Source organism: Lissotriton helveticus, chromosome 8 (assembly GCF_964261635.1).
Source record: "Lissotriton helveticus chromosome 8, aLisHel1.1, whole genome shotgun sequence".
NCBI lineage: Eukaryota > Metazoa > Chordata > Amphibia > Caudata > Salamandridae > Lissotriton > Lissotriton helveticus.
This window is the reverse complement of record NC_136069.1, coordinates 424791896-424804388: the sequence shown is the minus strand read 5'-3', so window position 1 is coordinate 424804388 and position 12493 is coordinate 424791896. Positions and strand designations below refer to the sequence as shown.

The 12493-nt window shown below is 41.2% G+C and overlaps 1 protein-coding gene across 8 annotated transcripts in view; it reads right to left on the bottom strand.

The window, feature by feature from the left end:
* Positions 1 to 12493, bottom strand: part of AKAP11 (A-kinase anchoring protein 11) — a 322839-nt gene that overhangs the window by 189385 nt on the left and 120961 nt on the right. For all 8 annotated transcript variants that reach the window (XM_078657281.1, XM_078657285.1, XM_078657284.1 and 5 more), the window contains one exon: positions 6071 to 10634. In XM_078657281.1, coding sequence (XP_078513407.1) covers positions 6071 to 10634 — 4564 coding nt within the window. The remainder of the gene's footprint in view (positions 1 to 6070; positions 10635 to 12493) is intronic.

The window sequence follows — 12493 nt, the reverse complement described above, 5'->3', positions numbered from 1 at the left end:
AGAATATAAGGACATAATCATATTAATGAAAGAGTCGCCAAGATTGTGCGCGCATAAAACAGCACGAAGAAACGGCCAAGAGACCTTGTCGAAAGCCTTTTCCGCATCAAGGGCCAAGGCCGCGGCAGGAAGTGGAGAGCGTTTGGCAACACCGAGAACATGACAGAAAGTGCGTATATGTCTCGCGCAAGACGGCCTTTCACAAAACCAGTTTGGGAAGGATGAACAAGAAGAGGGACAAAGGATTCTAGCCGTTTGGCCAGGATTTTAGCAAAAATCTTTGCTTCCATGTTAAGGAGAGAGATAGGTCGGAAGTTTTTAGGATCCGAATGATCTTTCCCCTCTTTCGGGATCACTACAATAGTAGCTTCAGCAGCCGTACCAGATACAGACCCACCTTTAATAAAAGAGTCAAAGACAGATTTTAATTTGGGGACAAGTGTAGGGAGAAAAGTTTTATAAAATAAGATCGGATACCCATCAGGGCCTGGAGCTTTACCAGATCGAGTAGCTTTAATCGCAGACTCAATTTCGTCGGGGGAAATAGGTTTATTTAAAAAAGAGCGATCAACATCAGAGACCGACTGAATCGGAACCGATTTTAAAAAAGCTTGACACTGGTCAAAAGAGGCCTGATTAGAAGGAGTATACAACTTATTATAAAAGTCACGAAAAACTTCAAGTATTTCATGCGTTTGGAATTTTTTAGAACCGGCGCGGTCAGTAATAGAAGAGATCTGCGAGGATTTAAAAGAAAAGTCCTGAAATTTTAATGTAGCAGCCAAGATTTTGCCAGCTCGATTTTTTAACAGCAATTTCTTCGATTTTTGAGCTTGTACCCCAATATAGGCTCTTCTAGTAACAATGGTATTATGTTTGCATTTAAGTAACTTTATTTGTTGTAAGCAAGTTGGATCCTTAGAATGCCTGAAGGAAGCTTCCAAAGACTTTATTTCAGATGACAAATCCGTAAGTTCTTTTTTAATAGCCGAGTTACGTTTGGACATACATTGAATGACCTGACCACGGAAAGTACATTTAAAGGAATCCCATAGAACAATTGGGGAAGAGACAGAGCCTTCGTTCTCATGAAAAAAGGTATCTATAGCTTTAGAGAATTCAGCAACCCGAGTAGAATCATGTAAAACTTCGGTATTCAATCTCCACGAGCGAGCGCGTGATTTAGGGGCAAACGATGACAAAGTAAAAGTGACCGCAGCATGATCAGAGATTAAAATAGGATGTATAAGCGGAGAAGAAGAAGATGAAACAAGAGAAGAATGAACTAAGAGATAGTCAATACGAGAGAAGGAAGAGTGAGGCGAAGAGAAGAAAGAGAAATCACTACCAGTGGGGTTATGAAGACGCCAAATGTCTTGAAGATGAGTAATGGAGCACATGTTAAGCATTTGTTTGTGGGATTTAGGAGGACGAAACTGGAAGGCAGAATTCCTGTCTAAAAGAGGGTCCATTGGTAAATTAAAATCACCACCAACAATAAGATTTCCAGAGTGCGGGGTGTCATTTAATTTTTTGGTAACCGATTTCCAAAAGGACGGATCATCAATATTAGGTGCATAAATATTCATCACATACAGATCATGCTGACCATCCGACAATTTAGATAACAACCAACGACCCTCAGAGTCATGGTCAGAAGAAAGTAGCGATAAACCAGAATTCTTTGAGACTAATGTAATAACTCCATTTCGTTTACCCAGAGCATCAGAGCAGCAAACATCCGAAACCCATTCCTTCCTTAAAAACAACGCTTCTTTGTTAGTGACCTTGGTCTCTTGAAAAAGAACCAAATCAGACGACAGGGATTTACAATAATCTAAAATTTTTGACCTCTTCGCCGGATGATTTAACCCCTTAACATTAAGGGATAATACATTTAAACCCGGCATGGAAAAACATAAAAATCGAAAGACGACAACATGGGTGACAGAAACAAGACCAACGACAGAACTGCAAGGAGCCAATCATCAAACAAAAGAAACACTGTAGGAGGGTTCATTTGGGGAATCCAAGAAAAAGAGAAAGGGAGAAGAGAAGAAAAGAGAAAAGAAAGGAGGGAGAGAAGAAGCAGGAGGGAAGGCCTAAAAGAGACCAACATCATACTAGGGAGAACGTGGAAAGGCGAGTAAGGGACCCGTACTAGGCGAAGAAATAATTAATAGCAATAGCCCCAAAGAAATATGGTAACCAGAGAGCAGACATAGGGGAACTGGTAAGAAACAAAAGTATCAGCGCACAACAACTTAATAATGTAATTAATTAAACTATAGCTAAGAAAATACATAAACACATTTAGCTAACAGTCTAATGAAGAGAAACATAGTTATAGTGCCAGATATAATAGAACAAATTCTAAAGAAACAATCAGCATGAGGTAAATCATGAGCACTAGATTACAGCATACCAAACAAAATGTAAATCCTTGAAAAAATAACTGTATAGTTAATAAACAATTTATAACTGTATATATTAACACTATGACTTCGACGCGGAAAAAAGAGGAATATACAGAAAAGTGAGAAAAGAAAAGGTAATATAACATCCAGAAGGAAGAAAAAAAGAAAGAAAGAAAATGATGTACAGCAGAAAAAGTCATATAACACTTAAGATATAAAGGGCAAGAGAGAAGAAAAGTGATACGAAGGAAAAAATGGCAAGAGACAGAAATAAAAAAAGGTAGAGTCAGGTTATAGAGACCAAACAGAAGACCAACAGCATACTAGGGAGAACGTGGAAAGGCAAGTAAGGGGCCCGTACTAGTCGAAATAATAGTTGATAGCAACAGCCCCAAAAACTATAAGAGCCGGATAGCAGGAAAAAAGAAACTGGTAACAATCAAAAACAGTACCGCAAAGCAGCTTAATAACGTAAATAATCATACGCTAACTAAGATATTTGTATAATCACATTTAAAGCAGTCAATGGCGAGAAAACATATCTATATTACTAAATATTATTAGAAAAACTGATAAGAAAAAGAAAAGCATGAGGAAAACCATGAACAGTAGATTAATGCATGACAATCAATATGTATATCCCCCAAAAAAAAATAACTACATATTCAATGAATACACTATAACTGTATATAATAACATTATATATGTGAGAGAAGAAAGGTAGGAAAATATCAGAATAGGAGGAGAAAAAAGAAAAAAGAAGGATAGAAAATGTCCCACATCAGAAAAAGCAATGTAACTATTAAGAGATAACCATCAAAAAAATAGAGAAGTAAGTCAAAAGAAAAGATGACAGAGAGGAGAGACAAGAATAGTTGAAGACAAGTGAAATAAACAGAGTAAAAGAAATGAGTAAAAGAGTAAGAATAAAGAACGAAAAGTTGATGAAGCGGAGTAAAATAGTAGAAGAAGAAAACATTAAAGAAAAACTAAGAGGTACTATTAGAAAAAGAGCTATAAAAGGAACGAACAAGTGTGGATGCCAGAAAAAAGGATAGAACAGAAATGAGTGTGAACACAAGAAGAACAGAAAAATATCATTAACATCTATGGAAGTGAAGGTCGGCCTATAAGCTCAACAGGAGAGAAAAGAGAACCAGTCATACAGAAAAAATATATCCAGACAAAAAAAGGAGACAGTTCAAGTGCCCGAGGCACCAGGAGTCAGTGAAGTCGCTTTTTGAATCTCCATCTCTATCTCCAGCTGGTTGTCCAGGAAGGTATTTAGGTCAGCCGGCTCCTCGAAAATTCTAGAACGACCTTTATAAGTAATGCGGAATTTCGATGGACCAGAACACGAGAAGGGAATACCCATCTCAGAAAGACGTTTTCGAAGATTCAGGAAGCCTTTTCTCCGTATAACCGTATCTCTGGCAAAGTCCTGAGAAATGGAGATCCGATGACCGTCCCAGATGACTTGTTTAGTTTTCCGCATATGAGAGAGAATCAGTTCAGTATGCTGATGTCGCAATGGTTTAAAAATGATTGCTCTTGGCTGGGTAGCTGTCTTAGACCGAAACGTTGGAACACGGTGTGCTCTTTCTATCTCAAAGTCTCTGTGGAAAGAGATTTGTAAGGTATCCGGAATCCATTGGGATAAGAACTCTATCATAGATGAAGATGCTTTCTCTGAGTCCTCCGGCAGCCCAAAAATGCGTAGGTTAGATCTACGATTACGGTCCTCCTGCTCAGTTAGGTCTCTGCGCAATGCCGCCATTGAGCGCTCCAAGTGGTTGAGGGATCTGGATTGCTTATGCATACCATCCTCTGCACAACTGATTCGTGATTCCGCAGCAGAGACACGAAGAGAGAGGGCTTTAAAGTCATTCCTGATAGCAGACACCTCCACTTGTAATAAATCTGTGTTAGTTTTCGTGGACTGCGCCATATCATGTACTTCATTGAGGCGCGCTAATATTATGTCCAGCGTTGAAGTGGTGTCTGACTGAGGAGGTTCAGGCGTAGGAGACACTGACTTAAGCCTTTTCAACGACGTGCCAACATCCTTTGAGTCTTTGTTGGTCGAAGAGCGACCCATATTGGCAACCATGAAGGAGCAGCCTCCAGGAAAAAGAAAAAATACAACCACTTGAGGAAAAAAGGAGAGGAAAAACTGCGCAGACTATACCAAAAAATATATAGCACACGGATCTCAATGGGCGCTAAGATAGTAACAGCGGCGGACTTATATGCAAGGCAGACAGGTAGCAAAAAATAATATAGCTACAATAACGCTTGGGAGCACAGTAATGAGTTCGTAGGACAAAGATTTACACCTACTTGAGAGAGCTGCACTGAAAGAAACAGCGCGTGGACAGCTTAATCACCAGCCAAGCAGCAAAGAAATACCAGAAAAAAAAACCCAATAAACGTTACCAATTGCAGGCATCGCAGACAAGATGAAATGGACAGCGACGACAAACTGCAATTATGTATCCAGGCGGCGCTTCTGAGGAGAAGATAAATCAGCGTCAGTAGTGGGAAAATGGCGGCCGCTCGTGAGGTAAACGAGCGTCTTTGAAGCGTGAAGCAGAAGTCATTCAGCCGGTGACCAGAACGACATGGAAACACCGTCATACATCCCGCAGCATGTTCCGGCGCTGAAGGGTGTATTTTCCGCCGATAGGGGCAGCTAGAAACGGAGAAATTCGCTGAACGGGCCGAGCTCGCCTCGGAGCTCAAGCGCGACCCGCCACACTGAAGCGGCGCGCAAGCCACGCCCCCGCTGAAGCTCACTTTTAAGAAATAGGACAAGTTGATAGCAATGTGTAGATAACAAAGGTTCCTTGCTTAGAGTACCATGCCTGTGGCTCTTTTGTAGCTGCTGTACTCTCATGGCTTTAACAAGCTGACTTGCACAAGGTCTTGCACACTTGATGCTTTCCTATGGTGCACCGATCCAGAATGCCTCACTCATTAATCAAAAACAATGACTCAATTTGATGCAGAGTTTCAAATGCAGTAGAAGATAATCGTGCCCGCAAGCTCTGTACCACATGAGAAGAAGGAATAAACAACAAAGGACAAAGGCGTGAAATATAATTCTTCCAAGCAATTACCAACATGAATAGTGCATACTTCAATTTTGGATTTCACAGGTTTTAAGGAAAAACAGCCAACAGTGAAAAGAAAATTAAACAAATTTTAATTAATGGGGTACCTGGTACTTTAATAAGATGTTGCATTCCAAAGAACCATCAACTTGCTTGCTGCCAAGCTCAATACTTGTTTTAGTTCGAAGATCACACAAAACGTGTATTAAGTCAAACTAGATTTGTTCAGTTCTTTTTTAAGTAAGGAGTAAACGTGGTACAGTATGAGGTCACAAATATTTTTATCTAAGCAAAATTTGGATGAACCTGCTACCATAGGATATAAAAACTTATTTTTTTTCAAAACCCTATAGAGTTTACAAGAATGTGATGGCCTCCAATTAGTACCGTTCAGTTGATGCAATTCAAAACACACGATGATAACAATCCAAGAGGCAGAGAGTAACAAAATACATGATATCATAACATATCTGGAAATTCTATTTGGGGCTTATATTACATTGCACAAATCATTTGAAAAAGCAAGAATAACAGACGTACCTTATGTTAAAGGTATGGCCAATATTGGTCATAGCCGAAGTCATAATTTCCGTAGTAAGGCTTTCAGCAAAGCTGACAGCATCATGTCCAATCCCGCTATCAGCTGCAAGACTTGTGTTGCTTAGTTCCCTCTCAGCTTTCTCGATAGCTGCTGTCACAATTTTTTCCGCAAGCACGGCCCTCTGCTCTGGGTCAATGTGAATTTTTGGTATATCAATGTGAGCAGCTCTTGACTTTTGACCAGCATTGTTATATTTAGGCTTGGAGAGTTGCTTAATTCTGTAGGGGGGCGCTTGACCAGGCATATAGTGACACGCTCCCCGGGTAGAGTAACAATAGTCCTTCAATTTGCAATATCTACAGTCTGAAGCAGACAAAGAAGCCACTTTTTCAGAGCTTTGAAACTTGTCAACCTTCTTTCCGGTTTCTACTGCACGAACACCAACAGTATTCAGGCTCAGTTCTAAAGTGTCATCCACCACTTTTCTGGCATACTGTTCTATGGCTTGAATAAAGCCTTCACTATAACCATATTCGTTCAAGCTACCGGTACTGTGGTATAGCCTATGTTTTTCAGAAAAAGGAAGAAGTGTTTTGGAAAAGGAGTTTATGAGAATATCGCCCGCTACCTCATCAACTGCTGATCGTTTATAAAGACAGGAATCTGTCAGAGATTTCGGAAGACAGACTGTTGACATTTTTAACTTTCTCCTAACATCACAAGTTATAGAATGAGCAAGAGATTCTGCAAAATGCAACAAGTCTGTACATTCATTCCTTGGTATGTCATCACCACTTCCCCATGCATTGTCTCCACAATGGTGCTTCATGCCATTTCTTGGCGGTCTGTCAAAGTCTGTTGTTTGAGGATAATCTTTGCTCAGAAACCTATGCCCATCTTGTGCAGTGGTCACCTGTGAGCCCTTCACTGGAAATATTCTCTTGTTGTATTTCAGTTTCATTCCCTGTGAAGCTTGCTGTAGGCCTGATTTTATAGCTCGATATGCCAGTCTGCTGGCATACTGGTCCATGATTACCTCACTACTAGCCCCTTCCCGTTTCAGAACCTGTAGAATGTGACCTGCGTACTCATCTGTCACACTTTCGCAGCTCGGATATTTGGAAGTCAGTCCAGGAGAACCTGAACTCAAAGGTAAAGAAAGAACTGATCCGCTTGTCTCTCTGGACCACTGGCCTGCTATACCACAAATCCTTTCGCTTGATCTACAGTCGCTACTGTTCCTCCTTCGGCCAAGACCAGCAACATGACAGTTTACTTTTTTGAGCTGTAGCAGCTTATGGTGCTTTGTGACTGCTGTTCTCTTAGCATCATTGAGGACTGCTGCAGCCATGTCACCTGCATAATTCCACAGGGAAGTGAGAGTGTCTTCTGTGATGTTTTTCATGCATGTGGTGTAGCTCCATCTTTCATTTAGCAGACCTAAAAGAGACTGTTTTTTGTCAATTTCAACTGGCCCAGCTTTATCATCCAAATAAGAAGATGCCATTTCAGTTCCAATTGAAACAATATGGTTTGCCAAGTTACTTGCATATGCTGACGTTTTCTCAGACTTCTCCACAAAAGAGTCTGATTGTTCGTCATCTTCACTACTTTCAACTTCTTCAGAAAGTGATGTCACAAGCTTCAACATAAACTCTTCTTTCTGTTCAGATTCCTGTCCATTTACAGGTGGATTTCGAGGTGTGGAAGGTGGTGTGGCGGGAGCATGTTCCTTGGCCAATTCACCCTTGAGTTTCTTTGTTACCTTCCTTAGATTTCGGTCAGCTCTAACCTGAGTTGGTGTCAGAGGAGTAGGTGGAGGGGGATCTGGTAATGTGCTGAAATTTATATCTTGACCTCTGGGTTTGCCCTCCAGTTGCAATGTTTCTCCACTACCAAACATCAAAGAGGAAAAATAATTTGTTTGCAGATTTGAGCTCACTGAAGAACCTGTCACTGACTTCTGCATTTCACAACTTGCAAACGTGTCATGTGTGCCACTTATTCTAATTTCAGGACCTGTGACCCCTTCATTCACACATTTCTTGTCTGCAACATATGGTGCAAGTGATGAAAGGACATCTGCTAGATGTCCTTTATGTTCCTCTGGGCAGTATTTCAGCACAGTATGTTGGCTGGAGCCCTGGCCACAGGGCCGTGATGAACCACATTTTAGGAGAATCTGTTGATGCTCTGTGCTTCTTGGCACATGCCTTTGTTTTCCATGCTCTATTTTATTTACTCCAATATGACTGTTGACATCAGAAGCTGCAATTCTTAATTCACTGGCTTGCATCAATATGGATTCATCTACTGACTGCTTTACAATATACTTTGCTAGCTGATCTGCAAACACAGTTTTAGACATATCTATAGGCAGGCATGGCGAATAAGAAGGTGGTTTCACAACTATTTTTCTTGTGAGATAATCTGCATACTCGTCCACTGTCTTTGTTGCATTGGTGGATGTTATCACCTCATAAGCCTCATTCACAATCATATCCACCATGTTTCCAGAGAATCCGGTGAGGGTGTCTGGCTTGATCTCTTGATCACTGCTGCTACTTACATCAACTATTCTATGTTTCAAATCAATTTGGTCGGTAGTAGTATGACGGAGTTCTGAGGAGAGACCAGCATTTCGAACAGAACAAATGTGCTCTCCGTCTTCTTCTGCAAGATATGATGCATCAATAAGATCACTGCACTTTCTTTCTACAGGGCAAATCTTTTCGTTTGTGTTGCCAATAAAACTGGTTGGCGACTGGCAAAGCGCACTTCCAGCCAGGGGCACTGATATTGAACTTACCACACCAGAAGTAAAGAACAAAGCCTGCTGTATATTATATGCTCTTTCAGGTTCAAGAGAGAAACTCAAAGCAGTCAAATCTCGATCTTGAAAATTTGGAGAAACAGTGCAAGTCTGTGTGGACTGCATCATACTTTCTGCATTTCCATATTTTATGCTGTCTAAAGAAACACTTATTGCTGCTTGTGTGGTGAAGGTCACGTCAGCCTGGGATAGTTCTATAAATGCTTCTTGAATTACAGATTCAGACAAATCTTTAGCATATGATTTCACAACCTTGTTTTCATAATCAAAGGGCCACTGATGAGCAGTTGTGGGAGTAGATGGTTGAGAAAACTGGCATACTTCCATAATTCCTTCAAAAACAAGTTCCTCCGCAAGATCTGCTGCAAATCTTGCTACTGTGTTGGTAAACATCTGTTTCTTTACACACTGGAGCTCACTTAGAGCACTTGACACAGCTTCACTTACCATAAAGCTTGCTAGGCCACTTATGGCACGTTCCTTCAAGGAAAAGGCGCGGCGGCATCCAATCTCATAGAAAGCCATTTGAAATACAGACGAAGTCAATTTGGAAGCCAAATGGCACAACGCATTGGTGCACGTTGAAACTCCTCTCTGCAAATCTTTAAATGCACTTCCAAAACTTTTCTCAACCAGTTCTGCAGCAAATTTCGGTATGCTTCCTTTTACTAGGAGTGTCCTGTGCTTCCGCTGAGTTTTGCGGTCAACCTCCTTCTCAAGAGTTTTGCCTTTGCATTTCACAGTTTCTTCCTGTTCCTCCTTCGCTACAACCAAGCCCAAATAGGGAAGGCTTCTTCTGCGTTTCTGTACCATTTTAGAGTGTGAATGAAGTGCAGAACCCAGTATGTCGAATGAAACACTGTCGGCAAAATCTGAGTATGTATGATAAGACAACTCATGACCAATAGTATTCCCATGACCACACTGTCTGTAACAACTTTCTGAGGTGACACAGCTTCCAAGTGGGCTGAAAGCAGAACTAATTGGACTAAACAAAGACCCTGCATCTTCTCCAGATGTTTTAACAGGAAGAGGAGAATCAGGGGTGTCAGAGCGAGTGCCAAAAGGAGATTCTGGTTTACGTGGAGTTGGCTTTCTTACATTTGCTGGCAGAGTGGGGCGATCAAACTTAAATCTGTGAGGATTCATGCCAGCTGAGCAAGACTTCTCTTTTACACATTTTCTTTTTTGTGGCGACTTTTCAAGCAGAGCTTCCCCTTTAAGATGATAGGAGTTTTCAAGGGAGCGGTCTGAATCGTCAAACTGATCAAAACTATCAAAAAACTCGCTGACCTCAGAGTCGGAGTCTTCAATGTCATCCTTTGCAACTGGGATTTTTGGTAAATCAAGAGTAGCCCGCAAGCTTTTTTGATAGCCTTCCTCATCCAAGAAAATTATGGGGCTTGGGCTAGAGCAGTCAGATTCGGATGATTCAGCAGGAGAAGAAGGCAACGGGCCTTTGTGTAACAACGGGGGTACTTGACTAGAGGCATTGCTGGGCCTACAGAAACTTCTCTGGTTCCACAAATCAGAAACTGAGGTAGTGACTGAATTTTTTTGCGGAGAATGAGACAATTCCTTAAGTCCTGATACGTTGATAAAAGCAGCAGATGATGATTTACGGCGGGAAGAGCTCACAATGATGTTTGACCCACTAGAATTCAAACAATGAGTAGGCACAGTCTGTGAAGCAACATCTCGCTGGATTCTTGTTGTGCCACAGCCACGTCCTGAAAAAATAGAAAAAATCTTCAAATATAAAATCTAGAGGTTATTAAACTCACATGCATGTTTTGTAATTAAAGTTTGAAAAAATGTATAGCAAATTGTTTCTTTATTATGAAATAGTGTACTATGATTCAATTAGTCCTGCAATACATGGTCAAGCATATATTTCTTAGCATTCGGGGTACACATTTTTAAAGTGATAAATCAATGCAAAAGGACACAAACTATCTATGCAGCTTTACAGTGAACGGTCTGAAGTTAGCAACATGATAACGTCCGTTACTTTCTAACAACTCACTTGTTTTCTTTTTGATCTTAAATTTTGTGTTACTCTGGGTTCCTTTTAGGAACCTGGCTCCTTATATAGAGGACTAAAAAGAGGTACACTGAGTAAAGAGACCAGGCAAACCCCAATCAGTTTACAGAGGCACAAATGACACCCCAAGAGCTCTGTTTTGTGGTAGTGTGGGCAAGCAGTAAGGATATAATAGAGTGGGTAGTGCTAAGCATTTATTGCATACACAAAGGCAGTAAGTGAGTTACACACTCAAAGAAATATGACACCAATTTATAAAAATAAGACATACTTTTATATGATTTTAGATACCAAGATCATCGGAATCAGGTAGGTACTTTGAGATAAATTTTTTTACAGTTTTCAAGAGTTGACAGTGCAATTCTTTGGTGCGGTAATCTTATCCTATGGGGGTAAAACATGTACTGCATTTGGGTACTTAACAGCGACTTATAGGACTGCTCTCTGGAATTTAAGGTGAGTATGGGGCAAGGTCCAAGCCCACAACAACAGGTCACCTCGGAAGGCTCCAAGGCGTCCGGGTGCAGAGGTGTTACTGCGTTGGGCGTCCCATTCTCTTCAAAGGGGAACGGTCTGGTCAGAATGTGCTGCAAGCTGGGACTGAGGGACCAGCCTTCCTGGAGGAGGAGGTGATAGCACCTCTCTCCAGAGCAGACATTGCTTCTGTCCTCTGAGAGTGGGGCTCTCACCTTCTAGGGGGCCAGAAACTCGTCAGTGGTGGCAGGCTGCACTGGACCAGCCTGCCAGCAAACTACAGGGCTAGTAGATTTCAGGAGGTACCTCTAAGGTGCACTTAATAATAACTCCATCATTGGAATCAGTGTGGGTTGATTAATACAAGGCGTTTAATCCTAAACACCATAGTTTTCAATAAAGCCATCATGTAGCTGGGTACCTCGGTTTCATGAGTGCCCAGTACATGCCTGAAGATAGCTACCCTGCTCACTTGCAATATCTTGCAATAGAACCACACATCACAGGGGCATTACTGTTCATGCAGATATGTCTCACAAAAAATATAATGCATCTGCTTTAGGCCTCAAAGGCCTGCTGTAGGTGACTTACAGATATTAGATGAAATGCCTTTGGCATGAAATACCGGAGTGTGTCATGTTTTCACTCATGATTTGCATTATGTCACGCAGCCTATATAGGCAATCTGAGTGAAATTTGTATGTGGGTCGCTCCGGTCGGCATAGGATATGCTGCAGTCCTTTGAGACCCTCTTTAACACCTGAGCACTAGGTACCTGAAGTTTCCTTTACTAGAGACTAACAGGGTGCTAAAGTCCTTCGCCATTACTAGAACAATTAGTTTTAGGTAAGGAGTACTGACACTGAGGTCTGGTTTTCAGGTCTCAGTGCACTGTCAGAGTCGAAAATCAGCATCTAGTAGCTACAAAGTGGGAATAAAATGGGGGGACAACTGCAACAAAAGCCCAGTTTCCTCCATCTCTGAAGACACCTTCCTTAAATTACTAAATGACTACAACGGGTGAAGGCATTATTAGATGCCACAATGCAAAGGGTACTGACAACAGAAAAC